Source organism: Camelina sativa, chromosome 19 (genome assembly GCF_000633955.1).
Source record: "Camelina sativa cultivar DH55 chromosome 19, Cs, whole genome shotgun sequence".
NCBI lineage: Eukaryota > Viridiplantae > Streptophyta > Magnoliopsida > Brassicales > Brassicaceae > Camelina > Camelina sativa.
This window is the reverse complement of record NC_025703.1, coordinates 4,354,877-4,379,401: the sequence shown is the minus strand read 5'-3', so window position 1 is coordinate 4,379,401 and position 24,525 is coordinate 4,354,877. Positions and strand designations below refer to the sequence as shown.

General features: G+C 37.6%; 5 protein-coding genes and 1 pseudogene across 5 annotated transcripts in view; 1 reads left to right on the top strand and 5 right to left on the bottom strand.

Moving 5' to 3' along the window:
• LOC104764741 lies at positions 388-3,682 on the bottom strand (annotated as a pseudogene).
• LOC104764740 (transcription initiation factor IIB-2) lies at positions 5,907-8,046 on the bottom strand. The gene is made up of 7 exons (XM_010488333.1): positions 7,555-8,046; positions 7,244-7,268; positions 6,949-7,078; positions 6,741-6,871; positions 6,578-6,666; positions 6,404-6,480; positions 5,907-6,321 (listed from the first exon to the last, which is right to left on the bottom strand). Exons 1-7 carry the CDS (start codon positions 7,905-7,907, stop codon positions 6,188-6,190), a joined length of 939 nt encoding a protein of 312 aa, XP_010486635.1. The 5' UTR covers positions 7,908-8,046; the 3' UTR covers positions 5,907-6,187.
• LOC104764739 (EGF domain-specific O-linked N-acetylglucosamine transferase-like) lies at positions 11,329-13,500 on the top strand. Its single transcript, XM_010488331.2, has 3 exons — positions 11,329-11,950; positions 12,058-12,114; positions 12,200-13,500. The coding sequence occupies exons 1-3, from the start codon at positions 11,731-11,733 to the stop codon at positions 13,387-13,389; spliced, it is 1,467 nt and encodes a 488-aa protein (XP_010486633.1). The 5' UTR covers positions 11,329-11,730; the 3' UTR covers positions 13,390-13,500.
• Positions 13,577-18,794, bottom strand: LOC104764738 (kinesin-like protein KIN-14G). The gene is made up of 20 exons (XM_010488330.2): positions 18,644-18,794; positions 18,485-18,543; positions 18,236-18,393; positions 18,007-18,144; positions 17,657-17,894; positions 17,456-17,541; positions 17,318-17,362; positions 17,111-17,212; positions 16,728-16,802; positions 16,521-16,602; positions 16,347-16,442; positions 16,105-16,278; positions 15,917-16,023; positions 15,652-15,830; positions 15,386-15,553; positions 15,058-15,308; positions 14,804-14,967; positions 14,181-14,701; positions 13,912-14,093; positions 13,577-13,824 (listed from the first exon to the last, which is right to left on the bottom strand). The coding sequence occupies exons 2-20, from the start codon at positions 18,537-18,539 to the stop codon at positions 13,730-13,732; spliced, it is 2,916 nt and encodes a 971-aa protein (XP_010486632.1). The 5' UTR covers positions 18,540-18,543; positions 18,644-18,794; the 3' UTR covers positions 13,577-13,729.
• On the bottom strand, positions 19,606-21,521 carry LOC104764737 (probable calcium-binding protein CML49). Its single transcript, XM_010488329.2, has 5 exons — positions 20,818-21,521; positions 20,441-20,487; positions 20,144-20,319; positions 20,029-20,047; positions 19,606-19,909 (listed from the first exon to the last, which is right to left on the bottom strand). The coding sequence occupies exons 1-5, from the start codon at positions 21,416-21,418 to the stop codon at positions 19,805-19,807; spliced, it is 948 nt and encodes a 315-aa protein (XP_010486631.1). The 5' UTR covers positions 21,419-21,521; the 3' UTR covers positions 19,606-19,804.
• The window catches only part of LOC104764735 (protein RFT1 homolog), a 4,693-nt gene continuing 2,018 nt past the window's right edge, over positions 21,851-24,525 (bottom strand). The window contains exons 6-12 of the mRNA XM_010488328.1: positions 23,340-23,414; positions 23,140-23,214; positions 22,832-22,969; positions 22,590-22,745; positions 22,443-22,495; positions 22,177-22,355; positions 21,851-22,062 (exon numbers count right to left, since the gene is read on the bottom strand). Of these exons, the coding sequence (XP_010486630.1) occupies positions 21,996-22,062; positions 22,177-22,355; positions 22,443-22,495; positions 22,590-22,745; positions 22,832-22,969; positions 23,140-23,214; positions 23,340-23,414 (743 nt within the window). The 3' untranslated portion in view covers positions 21,851-21,995. The remainder of the gene's footprint in view (positions 22,063-22,176; positions 22,356-22,442; positions 22,496-22,589; positions 22,746-22,831; positions 22,970-23,139; positions 23,215-23,339; positions 23,415-24,525) is intronic.

The window sequence follows — 24,525 nt, the reverse complement described above, 5'->3', positions numbered from 1 at the left end:
ACTCTCTTTTTACCCTCAATCAGAGTACCCTCAACCCTGCTCGACCTCATGACAAAGCTAACCTTCGGGTAGACATCCTCATCCCGGTGAGTATCTCAGCTTTGGCTATTTCAACGTCACTTGGTCTTCGATACAAGACAGTGGCCACCTCTTCTTCCATCGACTTGTTCTTAGAAGCTGCATCGTTATTGCTTGAACTCACATGATCCAAAATCCTTGCTAGGATTTGGCTCATAGCTCTCAAGACTACAATCTCGATGACCCCTATCTACCTCTATCTCTTTATTGTCTTGGCTTTGGGGATTGCCTCTCTTTGTTGTCTTTTAAACTCTGTTTCTTACTTATGTTCTGTTTTAATAGAATGAAACATATGTTATGTCCAAAAAATATAAAGTCAAGCTTCTATTTATTTGGGAGTAACACCCATTTAAGACAGCATTTAGCATACAACGAAACATATTATAGGTGTATTTTATATGTAAGAATGTTGGATATGGATGGATCATCATCTGTCAAAACAGAGATTTTTTAATTAACAGATTGGAATAGGAGCTCCGTTCCACTCCTTGAGACATTCCAACAATGGATCAATGAGTTTTCCATCAGAAATCGCAGACAACACTTTTTCAAACTCCTCTCCCGGTGACCTAACCTTCTCTCCGGTTAGCAGCTCTGTCTCCAGCTCATCTCTCACGAACCGGTACAACGGATAAGACCGGCATTCTTTTATCCGGTTAGCTATACCCGAGAATCCTTCCTCGTACTCAATCCGAACACGTTCCACTTCTTTAGGGAGAAGCACTCTCAGCTCAGACTCAAAAGCTCCGATCTTTTGGAAAACCGATGTCGCGGAATTGGCCTCGCGTTCTGGATCAGCCAAAGCGTGGTCTACAAGAATGTGTCTAAGTTTCTGCATCAGCGGGTAAGTGATGCTGCAGGGATCGTCTGCGTAGGAGAACACGTACTCTCGGTCAACCACTTGGAGGACATCACGTTCTGTGAACCTTGACGGATGTAGCTCACCGTTTGCACCAACGGTTAAGACCCGTTTCGCCACCTGGCTAACCGCGGACTTAATCGCTTTCTTCAGATTCTCTTCTAGATGTCTTAGATCAACGGCTTAGCAAAGCGCGACTAAGTAAGTCGCGGACATAAGCTTGAGGATATCGACTGCTTCTGCGGTTTTACGGCTCGAGATCAGACCTAGGGAGTTAACGTCTTGGTTATGCTGCTCCGCGCTTTGGACATGGTTGGTCACGGGATTAGCCAAGAACTGAAGCTCAGAGCAATAAGAAGCCATGGCTATTTCCGCGCCTTTGAACCCGTAATCAAGACTAGGGTTTCTCCCACCGGATAGGTTAGAAGGCAAACCGTTGTTGTAGAAATCGTTGACCAGTTCAGAGAACTGCGCGAACATGAGTTTCCCGATTGAAGCAATGGCTAGACGAGAATTATCCATGGCGACACCAATCGGTGTCCCTTGGAAATTCCCACCGTGCAAAGCTTTGTTCCTTGAAACATCGATCAAAGGGTTGTCGTTAACCGAGTTGATCTCACGCTCAATCATCTTAGTCGCCGCTCTGATCACTTCAATCTGTGGCCCTAGCCATTGTGGGGACGTACGTAATGCATACCTGCAAGTTAACAGAGAAGCTACTCAGCTATAAATAACCACACACACACAAACACAATATAAGTTTACTTGAACAGCAAGAAACGTTACCGATCTTGTTTAGGTTTTTGAAGAGGATCCATCTCGTGAAGAAGTTGAGCTTCCTTAACGTAAGAGCTTCCGTATAATATATGTTCCATAATTGCGGCGGCTTCGATCTGACCAGGATGGTGCTTCAGTTTATGCGTAAGGTGATCGGTGAACTCTGGTTTCCCTTGCATAACCTCAGCAAACATGGCAGACATAACTTCCGACAAAACCGCCAAAATATTTGCCTCGAACAGAACCGTCGAGGCCAAACCCGATCCAACCGCTGTCCCGTTCACAAGTGCTAGTCCTTCCTTAGGCTGCAGCTCGAAGAAGGACGACACTCCGGCAACCTTAAAGGCCTCAGTGGCAGTGAGAGTCTCACCGGAAGGACCCACGGCTTTGGAGTTAGGACGGCCGGTGAGGAGTCCGGCGATGTAAGACAGCGGGACAAGGTCTCCGGAAGCGGTGATGGTGCCACGGAGAGGGAGGCAGGGAGTGATTTCGTGGTTGAGAAGCTTTGTAATGGCTTCCAGAATCTCGAAGCGTATCCCAGAGTAGCCTTGGAGGAGAGTGTTGACACGGACGAGCATTGCTGCTCTTGTCGTCGGCTTGGGTAACGTGTGTGACGTGTCTCCGGTGCCGGTGCCAAATATTCCGGCGTTTAAGAACCTGCTCGAGTCATTAATTGCACGTTACCGTTATTAATTTCTCAAAATTTTATTATATATGTTAGTAGAATTAATTAAAAGTTTGGTGTATGAAGAAATGAGAGGCATGTAATTATTAGCGTCCACGACTGTTATGTGTAACTTAACTTCACCTAATTATTATTGCCAAATTACCAACTTATTCAGCTAATTAGTACTAACAAAACAAATTATTCACCTAAATATGAGGTAAAACCAAATACCAAAGAGAAGGGTGAAGTCTACTAAAAAAATGCCAAAAATAAGGAAAACTGTTAGGCAAAAGAGAGATCAGTTTTTTTTTTTTTTGGCAAACAATGAGAGATCACCAAGAACATACATTTAACCTGTCTCACGGTATTTACACGTACCGGATTCAAATCTTCTTTTCTCCTACTCTAAAACTAATTCACTAGCTAAAAAAGTTAAAACCATTTAATTTCGGTTTTCAATAAACACATTAGTAATTATCATTATTGTCATTGTAATTAGTTTACCTATTCTAAAAAATTTGTTCACTAGCTAGCAGCAGCCCAGTCTAGAGAATTGTTCAACACATTAAATGTTGATATAGTACAATATTAAAAGAGAGAGAAAAAATAGTAGTAACAAATTTATAGTTACCATATATGGTATTGACTAAAAAAAACTTACCTAATAAGCTCATTTTGAAGTGCACCGCCTTGTTTGGTTCTTCTATGGGAAGTTGCACCAAACCCAGTGGTGACTCCATAACTGTCGGTTCCTCGGTTCATGCTCTCCATCACCCAGTCGCTACTCGCCTTGACTCCGGCACGTGCCTCCTCCGCTAGCTCCACTGTAGCTCCTCCTCCTCCTCCTCTAGCCACGGCGGCAACTTGACCAATAGTCAACGTCTCTCCTCCTAGCTTCACCACCCCTTTCCTGTAATCTTCCACCATTCGTTTCACCTCCTCCAAGTGGCTCCCTTTCAAAGCTTCAGCCGCTGCGTTCCAGTTCAACGGATCGCCGGTGATGTGGTTGTTTTGATTGCATAGCTCCATGACGACCGCCGACTAGATTAAAGAAAAAGGGGTTTTTGGATACAACCGACCGGTTTTAATGACAATATGGTCGTCTTGATCTCTTTCTCTATGTAGTAATGTTAATATATACGAAACAAATTAAAGCAATACAGATGTGTGTATGAATCTAGTTACACGTTGCGCTTACAAGGTACAATATATGAGATTGTACTTTTGTTTGTGATGAAACATATAAAAATTAAAGGGAGAAACTTATTTATTCGAGTTGTGAATTAATAAAATTTCCCTGAGAGAAAGGTGAGCGACATCGGAGGTTTTAAATAGAGGCAAAAGAGTTGGTGAGAAACGGAGCCGGGTTAGTTGAAATGTGTCTACAGCCGTCGGATGTGAATTGCAATCTAGACGGACGTATATTAACCCACGTGGCTTCCATGTTATATGATATTCGTTTTACTTGTCGAGCTCGAGGGTCAGGTACCGCCAGAGATAGGGACATGATGGTTTGGTCTTGTGTGAGCAAACACCACAAATCCAAATTTAACATATACTGTAGATATTATTTTTTATATATATATTAATTTCGTAAGTTAATAAGTTTTATTGCATGGAGCGGTTCTGACATGTTGTTTCGAAAAATATAGTAGTATTTCATTTAATAGCTAATACAGAATGCCAAATCTTTATCCATATCGTATATTTTGATTGAATGTCATTTATTACCAGGTCGGTATGTTTTTTATCTAAATTCTGAATACGTTAGGTTTGCGCGGATCCATGGCTTGTACTATACTTTTTTTCCTTTTTTTAGGTTTGCGGATCAATAAACCTAAAAAAACAGGTCGATCATTTATCAATTTTCTGAATTGATTAATAAAAAAAAAGTTTTCTTAAAAGTCTTCAATTAATTTATTTTTCTTTCTTTTAAAAAAAAAAAGGTATAATTAATTAACTCCACCTAAATCAGCTTTTGACTGAGAGCCTTCGTAGGTCGTACACATTAAATAAATTAAACAACACAATTCGAATCCAAAATATGGGGACAACACCCAAAACTACAAAGACATCCGGATCTTTAGCCTATATATAGTATAAAATACTACTATTGATTATAGTATAATATATATATAGAGTACAAAATACTATTGATTTTATGGGAATGGACGTTAAGTACGTATAATTTCTCTTATGGATAAAGAGAAAAGCTTACCAAAAAAATTGATTGCAAGGAACAAAAATACATAAAAGAATTTGATAATGGATGGAGTTGGTAAGATTTGGGTAAAGTCTTTTCCGCTCCTCCTCTTCACCAACCATAGTCATCCCCTCTCACCAATCAATCTTATGGTAGGATTTGTGTATAATTTCAATCATGGAAAATTATAGTGTGTACATCTCTTAAACAGCAAATGCAAGATAAAATCCAACCGTCTCTCTATCGCATACTAATATCAAATAAAAAAAAGTAGTATTATATATACTTGACTGTAAAACTGGTTTAGAGGTTGATGAAATAACTTCATTTGTTTCAGTCTGAAAAATGTTGTTATTACTATTTTCATATTTTGGTTTGTTTGCTCATCTCGAAAATAGCTAGGTTTTTACCAAAAAAAAAGTTATAAAGAAGAATATTGTTTTTCAGATTTTTAAGGGGTTCAGTATATTTTTTTTAAACAACAACTAGGTCATATAATCGAAGAATTTCAATATACTACTGATCACTTCAAAAACATACATTACAGAAAGATATTTACTTTGACAATCTTGAAAATAAATATTAAAATATATGTTAGATAATACGATCAAAATTGAGTGTATATGATGAAAGCACACTAGATACAAATTGGCATGTTTAAAATGTAAGAGTTCCTATAGCAGCATTTTGGCCCAACCTAAAGATATTTATGCAGCTTATAAAATATCCGTGTACCCCAACAGAACATGTAACTTTTGTTTTCTTCTTCTATATACTCTCTTGGAAATAATTGAACTAAGAATATATGAACTTTTTTAGTTTTTTATCTAGCTAGAGTGGTTGATTTTCACTTGGTTACATTATAATTACTTTGGTTATGTGTTAAATCCAAATTTTTGATACTGCACGTTTGTTAATAAATAACTTACGCTTTATAGTCTTATTTAAAAGACAATGACTACTTCTAAATCTGAAACTCTATAAAGGGGAAACTTCAACTCTCAGAGGAAGTTCAATGTTTCCAATCATAAGGTTTAAGTTCCAAATATTTGATGCTGCTTGGATATTTTATTAATTATAATCCGAATATTATATACTTTTGAAAATATTATCTTATCAATATTTAGATACTGATGATGTTGTCCACGGATAACATGAATTTAAAAGTAGTCATTGTAAGAGAAACATAATTATGAACATTTCTTTTAAACTTACTTCATAAAACTGTAAATAACAAAGTAAAAAACGTATTATCTCCAGTTCTCCTAATTAATTGTAATCACTTTTGACTTCAGAACCGATGAGTTCTTCTGTGTCATGTGTTGAGAAGTAAAAACCAATCCTTAAACCGGTGGCTTGATTAGCAGAGTTACAAAGGTCGGTGGCATGATGTTCGAAATGGTGAGATCAACAGGAAATACAGTCTCGTTAAGTCAACAATTTATGGTATCTTATGGAGAGATTTTGATACAAATCTACTGTAAAAATCTTGTCTAAGTGTGGCCCGAGTCGCACTTCTCGGCCAAATTACTTTATAGCCCTTCAATCCCAACCGAAACAGGAAGGCATGGCAGCAGAGTAAGAGCGAAGAAGAAGAAGACACTCAAGGGCTTTGTAGGTTCTTGAGATCTTCTTCTTTAGCATACCAAGCTGGTATGATCTTGGAAAGGTGGGGGTAAAGATCTTTATAAGAGTTTCTTATAGTTCCTTCCGCGACTCCAGTTGCCACCGATATATCTGCAGGTTTTAAATGTCAGATAGTTTGTGACTTTGTGTGATGTTAACTTGTTTACATTCACAAAGTGCGAATGGAACAGACCTCGGAGAGGCTTCTTCTCATCAGAGAGCTGTGTTATGATGTATATTACCGCGGCTGCAATCGATATGGGACTCCTCCTGCAACAGGTTAAAAGCTCCTGTGTGAATGAATGGGTTGTAAACCGATACATCCAGAAAAAATAAACGATAAGACAACAATGCCTAATGGTGTAACCTTATATCAAATTCCTCCGACTTCTGCACAGATTCTTGAGCCGCTTTCACGGTTTGGTTGGTCATACCAAGATTGGAGCAAAATCGTCTCTGGAAAATATACCAAACAGAGTTGATGAACATCGTGGATACGTGAACCAAGAAGCACTAGTTTAAGAACTCACCATAAAATCTCCCGCATGTATAGTACCCATTTCCACTGACTGTCCAGTTTCCAGCCCCAACTGTTTGACTATGTATTCTTTCGCACGACCTATCTCCTTCTTAGTAGCTCCATTGGCAACAGAGCATATTTCTACATAATATCCGCAAGGGTTAAGAATAAGGTAAATGGTGAGATATAAAGACTTAAAAAATAAACTGTTTTTGTACCCTTGACAGTTCGTGGCTTATCTTCTTGCCGGCAAGCAATGTATAAACAGGCAGCCAAAAGAGCATCCTGATTTCTTCCTCTGCTTGACTTTTGATCCTCTACCCTTTTATAAATCTCATTGGCTCGATCCTTCAATAGAAGAGCAAAAACCACCAAAAAAAAAAACACAATGGAATAAGGATAGAAAGTCTATAAACATTCGCAAGCTACATTCCAAGAAACATCAGCAACTTTCAAAACAGAATGCATTTCAAGCAGAAGCCTTTAGATTAGTATAAGAGACAAAAAGAGTACCTTGATGGTTGCCACAAGGCCCAACCTGGAGAAAACACAAGGTTTATAAGATTAGTAATTGTCCATCAACCTAATTAACAATGAAAACACCTAAAAATATTTTTTTTCCATTCCCCCAATTGCTAAAAGAAGAAAGTTTCTAATTTCAGCTTATACCCATTATAAGATGTCATCTAGATCGAGCTTCTAGATACTAAAATTCTCAAAATTTCTGACCTGTCTGACATTCAACTGATGAAACTGAGCTTCAATAAAATTCCGAGCTTCCAGAAACTAAAACCCTAAAAATTTCGAGAAAAAAAACCCTATACCTATCAGCCATAGTGGCGATCGTCTTAAACGCAACAATAAGGCCACGATCAGGATTAGATCCACGATTCTGCCATCGACCGAGAGAAGAAGAGAGGAAATCGCCGGAGGAACCATTAGGTTTTGAAATGACAGTAGTGAGACCACCATCAGCTAAAAGAGGATTCGTCGGACCACCGACACGAACAGGATCATTATCACCTGACTCATTAGCGAAGGTACGCCACTCCGAAGTTTCATCGATTGAGTGAGATTCGAGCACGAGACCACACTCGGAACAAACTGTATCTCCGGCGGAATGGTCAAACACAACCTCCGTGTGCCTCTTACAGTCCGAACAAAACGCGTCACTCATCGATTCTCTTCACTCAGAACTAAAAAACCCTAAAACCCCTTTTTAGTAATTGGACTGTAATTACGAAAGATTGCCACTTTCGTCTTCTTCTTCTTCTTCGTCGCGCCCTTGAGCTTTTTCTTTTACTTTACTTCTTCAACGATTTGTTTTGTTCTCTTTCTCTCCCGATAAATATTTTAGAAAATGCGATGTTACCGAACTCAACCGTCCACGTGTCTAATAACGATCCAACGGTAGATATGACAACACAGACCAGCTATAAGAAGATAACAGGCTTTAGAACAAATCCGGCCCAACATTTGGAAGCCCTAAATTGTTTTTTGGTCTGCCACCACTCCCTTTTTTTGCATTATGTCCATGCGCACACACATAATACACATGGCACATGACACACCAAACACAACAGTACAACAACATACAACTTTATAATATATCCCCGATATCGAAAACATACATATGAACATAACACATAACCAGGCAAATACCAATTAATGCACGCATATGTAAAACTTCTACTTAGGATCGGATCATCAGAATTGAAATGCATTGAATAATAATCTCTATGCTTTCACAATCGCAAGGTTATTATTATATACTAATACTATGATTTGACTTTTTATAAACTTTTTTTAAACCAACCCTAAGAATTCAAGTTTTGTTTTCTTGCGAACTCTACAATATAAAAGTAATACTTGTTATGTGCTATTTAATTAATCGAATTTATATATACAGCAAACTCAAAATTGACGTATGAACTAACAACATGTAAGCAAATGATTATGACAAGTGTGTAATATGTATTAAACTTATGCACTATTTTGATTTTGGTCGACATACCCCATGCCCATGAGAGGATCTCTATAAAGTTGTTTTGTTTCGTAGACTATAAATAAAATTCAACAAAGAAAACACATAGTTAAAGAAAATTTCCGATCATCTGAATGCATTAGGACGTACTCATGAATCATGATCGTCTTAAAGTGAATATGGATAAATTCACAATTCCCGATAAAGCTAAGTCGCGGTCTCCAATGATCATCATCTTTGCGTACTTCTATTGCAGTTCTCATCGAATCACCAATTATTAAAACATTTCGTAATTTTTTGCTTCAATATAATCTAAAACTTACACAGTTACACGAGGCGATAATTTAATTAGGGGCAAAAACTTTGGTAAGATATTGGCATCACCATGCATATTCTATACACATACGTATTGTATTTGACAGAATATATATTTATACCTTTTTTAATCAAAGCCTCTTGCTATTTTTCTTCGTATCACTGGATTTTAGATCTTAATTATATATGATGACCTATACATCTTTTCGAACTTGGTCGTCTCTAAAGTGGGTCGTAATACTTTATATCGACGTTTAGAAATTTCTACATAACTTAAACTATACATGAATTTATATTATACGATAGTAGATAATATCTTTCTACTATGTTGAAAAGATTATTTGAGTATCATGTTCTCATTTGTTTTCTTTCATTCTCATATAATCTAGAATTTTGCCCCAAAAAAAAAAAAACCTATAATTTTCGTCCACCAACTTTTTCTTCATGAAACTTTTATTTCATTATTTTTTCGCCCACCAGCTGTTGTTTTCTTCCCGTTTGAATAAAAATCCTTGGATATTTGTAAGTTTTAATTCTTATAGAAAACTCCTTGGAATATGACATGTTGTATGTATTTGACCGTTAAGAACGCCTCCATTGGGCTATTTGATCGTTTCTTCCTTTGTCCAATAATTTGGAATTCTTTATTCTTAATTAGTCATCCCTATGAGTAGATTGGTCTCATACCTTATAATAATCCATATAAACAAATCTATAATTTATAATAATCCATATAAACAAATTTTATGTTTCGATGGCCTTGTGCTATGACAACTTATATTTTTTTTGGAAATTATTGAGTTTGAACCATAAACTAGTCTTGGGTCATGCAGTCTTTATTTTATTCCCGGTTCAACCTAAAAAAAAAAAATTGTTAAGTCTAAATTAAAAGATCACAATTAGCTGGACCTCAGATAATAAGACTCCAGCACGCCAGAAAGAAAACATTGAATTATGAATCATATGTGTCCAAATTACTACTTGATTTAACTTCAAAAAAAAACTGTTTCACTTTTCATGCTGATTTAGACATAAATTCCATTTAAGGAAGTTGAATATGTCACTGATAGGATGATTTCCAACTAAGACGAGTATATATTTATATCGTATTAATAATAAGTATTTATTAGTATTACCAAACATGATTTAAGGAAAAGGAATCTTGTGATGCAAGCGACATATATAAGCCTAAAGATGAATGATATGGGTTTGGCCAAAGTCCCTTTCTCGTTCTCCCACACGTCTCCTCATTCCATTCTCAAAGACATCGCAAAGAATTAGTAGTATGTTCCTCTCCTCTGCTCCTATACAATACCAAGAAACGAGTCTCTCTCTCTCTCCTCTACTTTTCTCTTTCTCTCTTCCAAAGAATAGAATAGTATGCTAACGTCTCCCTCTCTCTCTCTCTCTCTAAATATATACTCTNGTTTTCTTTCATTCTCATATAATCTAGAATTTTGCCCCAAAAAAAAAAAAACCTATAATTTTCGTCCACCAACTTTTTCTTCATGAAACTTTTATTTCATTATTTTTTCGCCCACCAGCTGTTGTTTTCTTCCCGTTTGAATAAAAATCCTTGGATATTTGTAAGTTTTAATTCTTATAGAAAACTCCTTGGAATATGACATGTTGTATGTATTTGACCGTTAAGAACGCCTCCATTGGGCTATTTGATCGTTTCTTCCTTTGTCCAATAATTTGGAATTCTTTATTCTTAATTAGTCATCCCTATGAGTAGATTGGTCTCATACCTTATAATAATCCATATAAACAAATCTATAATTTATAATAATCCATATAAACAAATTTTATGTTTCGATGGCCTTGTGCTATGACAACTTATATTTTTTTTGGAAATTATTGAGTTTGAACCATAAACTAGTCTTGGGTCATGCAGTCTTTATTTTATTCCCGGTTCAACCTAAAAAAAAAAAATTGTTAAGTCTAAATTAAAAGATCACAATTAGCTGGACCTCAGATAATAAGACTCCAGCACGCCAGAAAGAAAACATTGAATTATGAATCATATGTGTCCAAATTACTACTTGATTTAACTTCAAAAAAAAACTGTTTCACTTTTCATGCTGATTTAGACATAAATTCCATTTAAGGAAGTTGAATATGTCACTGATAGGATGATTTCCAACTAAGACGAGTATATATTTATATCGTATTAATAATAAGTATTTATTAGTATTACCAAACATGATTTAAGGAAAAGGAATCTTGTGATGCAAGCGACATATATAAGCCTAAAGATGAATGATATGGGTTTGGCCAAAGTCCCTTTCTCGTTCTCCCACACGTCTCCTCATTCCATTCTCAAAGACATCGCAAAGAATTAGTAGTATGTTCCTCTCCTCTGCTCCTATACAATACCAAGAAACGAGTCTCTCTCTCTCTCCTCTACTTTTCTCTTTCTCTCTTCCAAAGAATAGAATAGTATGCTAACGTCTCCCTCTCTCTCTCTCTCTCTAAATATATACTCTGATCAAACCTTACAACAGTACCTAGAAAACATCTCTCTCTCTCTCTCTCTCTCTCTCTCTCTCTCTCTCTCTCTCTCTGGTCTACTCGATCTCTCTTTCTCTCCTCTTACGTATTCAAGGAGATAGATAGACAAGTTCTGTTTACAAAGACTTCACTATATCCCTTGCATACGTCTCTCTTTCTCTGTGTTCTTCACTTAAATAACAAGTGAATGATGAGGCAGGATATGAAAAAAGTAGCACATATCAAAGTAGACGAATCTAGAAAGCTGTTTCCTTATGTCTTCGGGTTGAAAAGTTCTTGTGGGAATTGCTCAAAGAGATCGAAGCCTAAGCTTATCTATCTTCTTCTCTTCTCTCTTATCTCAAGTTGCTTCGTCTTTGCTCCTCAGCTCCTCTATTTCCCTTACCCCTCTTCTCTGTTTCTCATCGGTACGGTTCTTTTATCTTATACTACAAGTAAATCAATTCTATCTTTTTTTTATTATTGTCCTAAACTTTCTTCACTTCGTATGTTTTTGCCGATTCTTCAATCATAGAGATTGAAAATCGTGTTTCCGAAACCGATATAGAGTCGCCTAAGACGTCACAAAACGGTCAGTACTTAATCCTCTGTTTCTTACTGTTCTTGAAACATCGAGCAAGAGATTCTCAGTATTTCTTCTGTGGTAATTAATGCAGACGTGAGCATATCTTGTGACAGAAACGGGTATCGTTCAGACATCTGTTTCATGAAAGGCGATATCAGAACACACGCTCCTTCCTGCATCTTTCTCTACACTTCGAATGATCTCACCGACCACGTCTTGCAAGAAACAATCAAACCATACACCAGAAAGTGGGAAACTAGTATAATGGACACCATTGGTGAGCTGAAACTTATGACAAAAGATGTGAACGTTTCTGGCGACAAGCATAAATGCGATGTAAACCATGACGTACCCGCCGTGCTATTCTCTACCGGAGGGTATACCGGAAACCTCTATCATGAGTTCAACGACGGGCTTATTCCTTTGTTTATAACATCTAAACGTTTCAACAAAAAGGTTGTCTTTGTGATTGCTGACTATCACAGGTGGTGGGAGATGAAGTATGGAGATGTTCTCTCTCAGCTCTCTGATTATCCTCTTATTGATTTCAACAAAGACAAGAGAACTCACTGCTTCAAGGAAGCTATTGTTGGTCTTAGAATCCATGGTGAGTTAACCGTCGATCCTTCTCAGATGCAAGATGCTACAACAACCATCAATGAGTTCAGAAATGTACTTGATCGAGCCTATAGGCCTCGAATCAATAGATTGGACAGGCAAGAGGAGCAACGGTTCCACCCGAGAGTAGCAAAGAGAAGAAAGGCTCATAGGCCAAAACTTGCATTGTTTTCAAGAACCGGGTCTCGAGGGATAACAAACGAGGCTCTGATGGTGAAAATGGCTCAGAGGATCGGGTTTGAAGTCGAGGTTTTGAGACCTGACAGAACAACGGAACTGGCAAAGATTTACAGAGCGGTTAACTCAAGCAATGTCATGGTTGGGGTACATGGAGCAGCCATGACTCATTTTCTGTTCATGAAACCTGGAGGTGTCTTCATTCAAATCATTCCATTGGGAACAGATTGGGCAGCAGAGACATATTATGGAGAACCGGCAAAGAAGCTCGGTCTAGATTACATTGGTTATAAGATTCTTGCAAGAGAGAGCTCATTGTATGAAAAATATGATAAAAATGATCCAATTCTAAGAGACCCAAACAGCATTACTCGGAAAGGGTGGCAATTCACAAAGGGGATATACCTGAACGACCAGAAAGTGATGTTAGATCTCCATAGATTCAAGAAGGTTTTGGTTGATGTGTATGCAAAATTGATTAGCTGACCTGAAATGGATTTCGATTTTTTTGTTGTTGTTGTTGCTGTATAGTCTGCACAAACTACAGAAAGTACAGAGTTCTTGTAAAGATTTTAATGAAACCGTGACATAAATGAATTCAATGTTTCTGAGACACTAACAAAGAAACTATTAAGAAATGGCTTAAACAAGAGCCATCTATGTTACAGTCAGAGCCCTCTAGAGTTGAGTTCTTATTTACTCAGGAAGAAGAAATAAATTTTTCATCCTATTGAATGGAAACTGAAGTGTAGATGCTGAAAAGACTTTCAACGAGATACTATGCTTCGAGCCAAAGCAAGAGAACGTGTTATTCTTCAGTAGCTTCTTACGCCCACTTCTTCCCTATCTTTGATGCTGAACGCATAGGTGGAGGTGTCTTGGCATTTCTTGTACCAGTTACACCTTTTGTACTAGTTACACCTACAAAAGCAAATTATTAGTTATTGATTTTGTTCAGATGAAAAGGAGGTAAAGAGACACATGAACTTATGTTAAGATCTTTCTTACCAATCTCAATTGGGTTTCCTCCTATTGAAGACCTACGCGATCTTTCTTGTCCTGGTGGCATTACACCTGTGAGTGATTGCCGTCGCATAGTCTTAGCATTGCTTGTGTCCGGGGACTTTATATGGCTAAAATGATTTGCAACTCCAAGTGGTGACCGTGGATCCAAAGGTATGTTCTCTTTTCTGTGGTAACATAAAGGCTTTTCAGTAAACAGGTAAAAAAATGACAAGTATTATCAAGCATATTGGAATAACCGGTCTTGTTCATACCTCTTCTCTGAACCATTGATCAGCTTTCCGATTGTCCTCAGGGACTTCCGTATATGTGAACCTTTTCCATTTGTCCTAGAATCCACAGAAATCATCTGTATGTCGTTTCTGGAAGCTCCTTTAACAGGTGTCTGCAATAGCTGGAGTTGAGGAATGCTTGTTCTGCCATCTAATTTCACTGCTCGGTTTTGATAAGCGCTTACAGGACTCCGTGGATTCTTGAGCTGTTGTACTTCCGTGGTGGGATATACTTTACTGCTTTCTTCGTCTTTAGAGGAATTTGGACCCTCAAAACTCAATATTTGTGCACGACGGGAAGCTAATGGTGACTTAATAGCTTTCCTGTCTTCAAGGTTTGCCTTTGTGTTGCTACAGTTTTCGATGCTTAATCTTCTGAGACGTGGAGGAGTTCTCTCTGTTGTTGCAATCGGCCTACTGAAAGGAGATTTTATCTCCTTTGCTCCACTGTTGGAAACATTATTCCATTGTTCGGTACCCAAAGCCTTCTTCAGGTTTTCAATCTGAAAGAAGAACAAAGCGTTTGTGGCTCACTAGATGTAAAATAAACAAGAAACGAATTTTGTTACTGTTTAGCTTCCAAACAGGACTTAGTCTCTACAAACCTGCTCCTTGAGATGCATAACCTCTCTAGTCTCTTTGTGTGCACGAGCAGCTCCAAGTTCGACTGTTGAAACTCTTTGTGCGAATTTCAAAGTACTGATAGTTTCCCCAAAAGAGTCTTCCTCAGGACTCAAGTGAGCAAACATTAATGTTTTGGCTTGTCCTCCTGAAATGAAGACATGACAGACAGAAATTCAGTGAATATTTTCCGTTCACTAACCAGCGAAGGAAAGATTCTTGGCTAAGATATTAGTACCTAATGAGTCTTGAAGTAAAAGAGTCAGCTTGCTGTTTCGGTATGGTATGTGAGAATTCTTCTGAGCTAAGGCAGAAATTACATCTCCGAGACAAGAAAGAGATTTGTTGATATACTGTGCTTCCTTGAGTCTGTCTCCAGTCACCTCTGATTTATCTACTCTCTCGCTCCCTGCAAGATCCACAAGATGCAAGCAACTTCGGAGGGTTCCCCCAGATGTGTCTTTCCCACGTACGTGCACCATAAAAATACTACAAGAACGAAATTAATTTTAGATCACAAAGCAGTAATTCCATAATTCTGGAAGTGTATGTTTTGAGTTTGGTACCTGTGAGACCGACTACTTCGATTGTTCATGGACGTGGAACTAACTGCACGATTCACTTCACCAGCCTCCATCAGCTGAAGGACATCCTTGGTAGATTTTACAGAATGCATTGTAGCATCTGGAAGACTCAAGCCATCATCCTCACTGGAACAAGTTCGAATATCTAATGTGCACATATAGTCAAGAAGAACACTAGGCCGATTCATGTGAAATAGATAAAGCAGGAAATTGAAAATATTGAAATTTCAGCAGCCATGAAAGGATATCTGGTACATGAGGAATTTTCCGCTAGAAGGTCTCGGACTTGCTCATTGTAAATTTCGACCATTTGGACGTATATCTCATATGTCATCATATCCTTTCTTTTATCACATATCAGAAAGAGATCACTGAGAGCCAGATAGTTTATTCCCATTTCAGTAGCTGATCTGCCTGGAGGACCACTCTGGATAAGAAAAAAACAAAATGATAAGTAATAACTAAATATGTAGAAAGGCAAGAAGATGCTCTAGTCTGTAGAACTATTCTCACCATTGTGTATGTCTTCCCTGATCCCGTTTGGCCATAAGCGAAAATACAGACATTGTAACCATCCATCACTGATCTGATTAATGGTTGTGTTTCTCTGAATACATCATCTGTCCACATGAATTTAAAAGTTTCAAAGATATCTTACTAATACACAAGCTTATAAGCCTCTTGAGACATTGCAAAATTACCTTGAGTTGCTGTTGGACCAAATACTTGATTAAACTGAAACGTTTTTCTTGCATCTTTATAAGGCTTCGATGGATCCAAAACAAATAAAGAGCCATCTTTTCCTATATAGTCTATTACTCCGTTCATTTCACTATTGAAGATTGGTCTAACTCTGCAGTACACCCTTATATTTCCTGCAGATTCAAGACATGGCATTACGACTTCCATTATAAGAGGAAAACTTGTGTAAATTACTTTCTACCTTTAAGATCTTGCACCATGTTATATAGTTTTCGGTTCTCTTCCACCACTTTGTAATATCCTTGAGCTGCTGATGACATCTCTTGCATCTGATTCCCTGTGCAGCACAGTAAATTGAATTTGAAATTAGAAAATGAGATTGTAATTAAAATGAAATCTCAGAAAACAAGCTAACCTAGTTCCATCAAATCTCTTTGAAAATGAACTTGAAATTCCTTAAAATCCTGCTTAGTTTTAATGAACAAGGTCTTGAGAACCTAAACAGAGAAATATGCCTGGATTAGGACACAAAGTAGTGCATAGAATTCTGATCATTTTGTAAAATATAAGTCAAGATAACGAGTAGTAGAACTTCATTGAGACAGATTAAATGCAAACATACCGCAAGCTCCTTTTCTTGTGTTTTCAGTAAACGCTTATGGTTGCAATTTGTCTTTTGCAGGAGACTGCTTCTGGACTGAACAAAATATAACCAACAATCTGTTAGTGTAAACTAAGACATGAAACTCTTTAAAACAGTTGTGGAGTAAAGAGAGGTGTCTATGAAAGAGCAGCGCAAACTAGAAAGGTAAAAATTGAGAAAAAGATAATACTAATCACTATGCATAACCAGAACATTAGTCAAATTTGGAAGTAAACAATACATGGAAAGGCCTGATCAACATAAGATATACAAAGTTCCTGTTCAGGTGCCAACATCAAAATGCAGTTCTAAGGTAAGATTTGCGTGTCACATGTAAAGAGAAAAAGCAAAAAATAGCATACTTGGTCTTCTTCATGGACAGGTAACTCCTCCAGAGGCATGGATTTTGAGTCTGATGGTTTCAGGGTACCTTCGCTAAGTAAATTCTTGAATACTGACTGAAGCTGTACATAAAAACATCATTACTGTCAGACAAATCTATCAAAACAGTATTGAAGTATAAGAACAGCGCATCACTAGGAAAATCGATTTTGTATGTTGTAATATACCTCTGGGAATCTTGAGATGATTTTCTCGAAGTTTGCTCTAGAATTCTGCAATTCAAAGAATGAAAGCAATTTAACCAAATTGATCTGACTGTTACAGTAGAGATACTTGAGCAAACGGTGCAGAACATTTCAACTTACCCCAGTGCCATTCTCTAGTGAAATAAGATTCTCATCAATGTTTTCCTTGGAATTGAAAATGTGATCTGCAAACAACTTGGCTATCTCTACATATATCCAATCCAAATGCAGTAAGATTGATGTTAAAAACAAATCACAATTAACACAAGTCAACTAAAGGATATAGAGTATCCTTAACATAAGAAGAAGCATGGATCAAACCTTTGATTTGATCAGATTCACCATCCGTGCAACCGTTTCTCTCACGGACCGAGGACATGTCCAAATGCCGAGAAGCACTAGGAGGCTGCTGAATCTTAGTCGCAGAGAGCTGAAACGTGGGCGTTTTGACGTGCCTGTATGACCCATTACCATTGCTGGTCACCTTGCACTCATGGAATGCCTTAAGTCCTAAAACGCAATCCACAACCTTGGTCACTGATCCAGACTCTAGATTATCCTGTGATAAACATTACACCCCTTTATATATTCAGTTCTTCTTCATAAAGCTTATAAACAGAATCAAAACCATTTATAATAATAATAAGAACTATGATCTCAAAATGTGTTACCTTTTCAAGATCAGAAGCTTCAAATCCAGGAAGCCTCAACTGTTGTAAAGCCACAAGAAAATTCCGAACATTCTCGAAATATTGATAAGCCGGTGGAAGTTGATACTCTCCGTTCAAGTACGAGTAGCTCTCCACAACCTTAATTCAATAAAAAAAAAGTTAAAAACTTAAAATTGGAATCTGACGAACTCGAGACAAACCAAACCAAACAAATTGAACTCAACCAAACCTTAGAAACGGCTCCTGGGTGAATCTTGTTGATAGCATTGCAAAGAACCATACCATTTCTCAAGCAAGAAATGAACTCTTTCTCCGATGGCTGATTCGTGATACCGAGTTGACCCACTACAGATTGAAGCCATTGCACGGCTTGAAATCTCCTCGCCGCTGCAAACATATAAAAACACAAATCAGAAAAAGGTTCCGATCTTGTTTATCGAATTCAAAAACAGAGAAATTGTGTTATACAAAAACAAACCTGCTTCTTCGGCTCTTCTTGAAGCCAGATGAAATTCGTGCAACCCACTTGTCATTAGACTGAAGAAAATAAAAAACGAAAAAGAAACTTGATTAAAAATGGACCGTGTCAAAATCAATGCACATCAGAATCAGCCTAAGGAAACAAAATCGAAGTTACCAATTTTAGACTCTGTTGCTTTCCTTCTGGGCAGACAGATCAATCAAACCCTAGAAATAAGAGGAAAATTTGAAGAGAGTAGTCTCGTCGTCTTCTCTCTTTGAATCGCTCTGCTTAAGAATGTTTTTCTTTATAATGCTCCAAACCTTTGTTGTCATTCGTTTTCTTTGTTTGTTTTCTGGTTCGGGGTATTTAGGCTCGGATCCAAACCTGAGCGGAAAAAAAAAACTAAAATTGTAACGTTAACTCTTTTACTGTGTTTGAATTCAAATATCTAGTGGACTAATCTCATCCGTCCGATTCGCATGTGTGTGTCAACGGCTTCTGATTTCTCGAAGATGGTAAAGCAAACCCAGTTTTTAATTATTATTTTGTTTAATTTCAATTGGATTCGAATAATTTGTTTAGTTATGCTTATTTTGGGAAATAAAATATCGTCTTTACCTAATATCATCACGATTCACATCTAGTGTTTTTTTTTCTTTTTTTTAACGCTTTGATAGTTCATACCACTTTCTAAAAAAATCTGCATTTGTTCAGAAGAGTGACAAAAAATTATTAAATGTTCTTTTCTTTTAGTGGTTCACCAATCTTTTTGTACAGATGTAGGGATTCATTTCTTATTAAACGTCATTAAATATAATTTTTCCATAATATGTAACGTTTTTTTTTTTTGCTTTTCTATATGGTTTTGCCTTCGTTTTTTTCTACTGAAAATACTTGAAACAAGATAAAGTAAGACATTTTTTTTTTTTGGGTAGGAAACTATAAGACATCTTTTTGTAAAAAGTAAAAACAGATAAAATTAATTGTGCCATATATAAGAAGAGTAAGAACTGATTAATGATACTAACAGTGTGTTACTACTTCTCATATGTTCTTCAAAGATAATGTTGTCATGCCACCTCAAAAATCACCAAGCTTAATTTTACCAGATATTATAATTATTATTATGATTTAAATTGCTATCTAAAAGAAATCTCGGTTTAACAAAGGTATGTTAATTATTCCACAAGGCTTGTTTAAAAAGGTTTTGCTCATATGGAGAAGAGCTACATCCAAATCTTAGAGAAGCAAAGTCAAGAAAGGTAAAAGTAAAACTAATTAAAAAAAGATCCAAAAGCTGATATGAGAACGAAAGATAGAGACTATATCACACACTCAAGCGACAAGGAACGGTAGAACAGTGAGCATGAACGTCTCGTAATTGAAAGTAGCTGACCCTGATAGAGCCGTATCTTTCTCCTTGAACTTCTCAGTCAGCCCCTGCAAAATCATTCCATCAAACATCATAACATAAACACACAATTCTACATTATTGTAAACGAATTTGGTTTCCTAGTGTCTAAGAATGTGACCCTAGCTATGATAGAAAATAGGCATACCTTTACAGTCAAACAGCACCTGCACAAATGGAAAAACCAGAATCAGTGATGAACTTTTCACTTCTTACAGAGTGAGAAAAGAATGGTTAAAAAGGGTTGAAACGAATGAACATACTCGATGAAGTTGTCATATTCGATAGCCCTGTTCCTGCCTCCGCTTTTGTCAAACTTGGAAACAAGCAGATCCAAAATCACAGGAGACACTGAAAACCCAAGGCTCATGAGTGCATCTCTCAGCTCGTTTGTATCTATCCTACCACTTCTGTCCTTGTCAAACCTCTCAAAGATGGACTGTAAACCAAATCCCAAAAAAAAACCAACACCAAACAAAAATCACATGAGCTTAACTCCAACATTCATGACCAGCAATTTCATCAAATCATTGCTAAAGCAGAAGCCTTTGAGAACTTACCCTCCAATTCTGAAGACTGTAGAAAAGTGAAGTAAACTCTTTTGGTCCTGCAATGTTGAATTCTTAAATCAATATATTACTCAAAAACCAGGCTTGCACGAGGAATAATTAAAAGATGATTTCTTTATTAATTTCAACTTGAATTAATATATGATATAACTTGAGGATTTGGTATAACTAACGATCAAGGTCAACCAAACAATTTGCAGAGGAAAATTCAACAAATTGGATTTCTCAAAACTCAAAACCTAGATGGTGAAATCAAGACAATGGAGGCTTTATACTTCTCTAAAAACCGCAATTTCACTATATGATAAACCAAAAAAAAAGAGGATCGACTCAATTCAAGAATTGAGTGAAAGAATCTAGAAACTCACCAATCTTCCTGACGTTGCTGTTGGTGAAAAGATACATAAGGAGATGAACAGTTCTAATGCTGAAGCTCTGATGATACGAAGAGAGAGCTCCCTGAAGCTCCTTATCATCGATGAACCCACTGTTGTCCCGATCCGCAGCCTGGAAACAACCAACGATGTTCGGATCCGTTCCGGGAGGAAACGCCGACGGAACAAGAGACGCAAACGGACTTCCATAAGAAGAAGGAGGAGGAGGAGCCCCGTAACCACCACCTCCATGTCCTGACTGCTGCTGCGCTCCTCCGTAACCACCGTAATCGGAAGGTCCAGACGATGGATGAGCACCGTAACCACCACCTGGAGGAGATGGAGATCCGTAAGCGCCGCCGTGAGGTTTCTCTTTGTGAGGCTTGTTATGGTCTCCTCCTGGAGGACCAGCGTACGGCGCTGACGGTGGTGCACCGTAAGGCGCGGGCTGAGCTCCGTACGGAACAGCGTACGGCGTGGAGGTTGAGGATCCGTACGGTGGAGGATTGTTGCCGGATGATCCGTACGGTGGCTGAGGCGGTGGTGGATTACCGCCGTAACCGTAACCTTGGCTCGATGGTGGGTAACCAGACATGGTGAGAACCGAGAAGAAGAAGAAGATGAAGCTTTGAGTTTGAGAGAGAGAGAGATTAAAGAAGATGAAAAAAGTGAACTTTTTACTTTTGGATGATATGATGATGATAAATTTAGTTAACTACGTCCAGATTATCCATTAAAGATACTTTGGGGTTTGGGTTCGAGCTATTTACGACAAAGCCATTAGATAAGTACGAATAAGCTTTGTACGCGGTGAGGGGTGTTATCGTAATTGCTTAATCATACGCTTTACACACGCGTCACGCGTCAATTTTACTTTGTTGTTGTTCTTTGAAACTTGGTCATCCGGTTCAGCTATCTACTGGCGCCGGCGGGATCGGTCTAATCTTTAATCTAACCGCACTATGTATGACCCATGAATTGAACACTATGCATTTTGTTCCAAAACCACAGTTTTTTTTTGTCTTAATTTTGTGAAATTTGATCATTTTATATACCAGTACTATCGGCTACATTATAGATCTCCCCCTTAACATATATTCTAATTCAGTAAAACAGGTTCAGTAATACTGTACAAAAATTCCGACTCTCTCTCTTCCTAAACACCGGTTTATTCAGTCGCCGTGATCGTGATCCCCCAAACGTATATATTTATTGATGAACGGTCTCTCACACCGGTATCTACAAGAGACAAAACACAAGATTTCAGAAAGTACATTTTTCAGAACGAAAATAGGACTGTAAAAGTCTGATTTCTGAGATGGAGGTTTGTGGTTGTCATTGGAGAAGACTTACATGACAATGGCTGAGAGACATATGCATAGGAAACCGATGGCGAAATGGAGAGGAAATGTTTCCCGGAAATTCTTATGGTTAAGAAACATTTTCTCTGAGATGAGAGTGATTATCCCCGAAAAGATAAGAACCTGCCAGCCTACAGGTAAGCATTTTCGGAACGAGAATGAAGAAGTGCCCTGCAGAGAAAATTGAAGTTAATAAACAAACAAAACAGACGAGTCATTATCGCAACATAATATATAGGGAAGATTAATCAAGTATACCTGGAAGTAATGTTGGATGAATCGCCCTGAACAGGTGATCCTTAGGATCATATCTTTTTTAAAGAGTTAAGAAGACAAAAAAAAAAAAGGATGAACAAAAGATGATTCTAGTTGAAATAGTTACATATAGATGTGGGTGAAGGATACTCATGGAATTCGCCAAGATTAGACCTACTGCTCCTAAAGTTCTTATCAGCAGAACATTTAATATGATGTAGATCAGTGAAAATACAAGCAACATGTTGTTTGAGCGCTTTAGTTGATTCTCTTTTCCAACTGCATGTAAAAATGCTTCGGAGGTTCCTGAAAAGAATATTTGAAAAGGTTCAAGACTGACGCAAAATCAAGAAGTCAATAAGCATTAGGCAAATCTGCATATGATTACTAACCATTCATGGCCAGGACGATGATGTAGAAACAATAAAACTGTAGTGCCAAGGAAGCTTCTCCATCGCTCCATTTTTTACCATATAACAATCTGATAAAAGAGTACGAGTAACTCGGGCCAAATGCCATAAATGTAAGACCTAGAAATTTCCAGGATGTTACCTAAGATTAGAGTCAAAAGTCTTATATTCATTGAGGAACAAAAACGATTTAGGATCTGGAATGAAGTTATAAAGCTGCCGCTCGGTTTTAGGGACTGATAAAAACACATTACGAGTAGAAGTTTTTATTTCAATAGATAGGAATATACCTATTAATATTACAAACTTTAAGGCCTCGGTCAGACGATCTCCGAGTTCCTTGCTCTTATCCTGGTTATCATCACCTGTCAAGAGAGAAGAGAAACAGAAACCATATATGGTAAACTCAGGGAGTCAACCAACATCATGAAACATATAAACTAAGATTTATTACATACTGGACGACACTAAATTCAGGAGAGAAATAAACCTGATGCGAAACTGGCAAATGTAGTGTATGTACTTTCTTCAAAGGGAAGAAACACCATGCGTACAACTAAACTTCCTGGAATTTTAGAGAATATGTGATGTATAATAATATATAATATACTTAACATAAACAGCCTGATTATAAGACTTGCCTAGTTTGTCGACGATCCCATAAACAGCCTGATTATAAGATGTATCAAACCATACCAGGACCAACTTTTCACCTTCTTGGAGAATCAACTTTCGGAAGGACTGAAAAGTAAATAGCATACACATGTTCGAGAGCTGCTCATCGAAATCCATGAAGGTCCCGGGTCTGTGACATCACAAAAATTGTTGAACATTACTGGAAATGAATGAGTTGACTAAAATATATCAAAGAGTTACGAATGCTGGTAAGGAGATCAAGCAACAGAGAGAGCTCATACCTGAAAGGAAAGAGATCCGAACTTTTGAAAACACCAAGAAAGAGAAAATAAGCCCAGTATCCAAGAAATAAGGAACCTCCATATGCAACTTGGGATAGTGCAAAGATTATCCCTTTTTCCTACATATGTTGAAAATAATAATTAGATCTTAGTTCTATCATATAAGTTTCTTCAAGCGTCGCTAGAAACGAAATGGAATGGTATAAGAAGTAATAACTTGTTAACACAAATTTGTACCATGTTAGTTTGCATGACTATGAGAGAGCACAAAACTACACAACGGAAAGTTGTAGCAACAATCTCGACAATAAGCCGCAATTTTAGATTCATCAATTTCTGCGAGAGGATATACAAAGGCTCAGCCAATAGCTCCAGTACACATGCAAATCCTGCCAATTAAGTAGGTTAGTCCTTGAGAAGAAAAAGCAGATTTATCCTCCTGCGAATGTCAATTTGACTAGTAAGAGAAATCTTATAAGAAAAAGACAAGAGGTATAATAGGAAAGGACAACAAAGTACCGTGAATCAAGATAGCCTGCGCATAAGTGTCGGAGTAACAAATGTTCTGCCACCATAACACAAAGACGCAAGCTGCAATAGTAATGGCGATTCCGAGTGGAAATGTCACCCATGCCACTTTCAATAACCGGATCCCTTTAATGTCAGCGCGGAAGCAAGCACGCCGAAATCCCTCCCGGCTGAGGAACAAGACACAGGTAACAAAAAGATGGAACTGGATCGCGTAGAGCTTCATTGCAG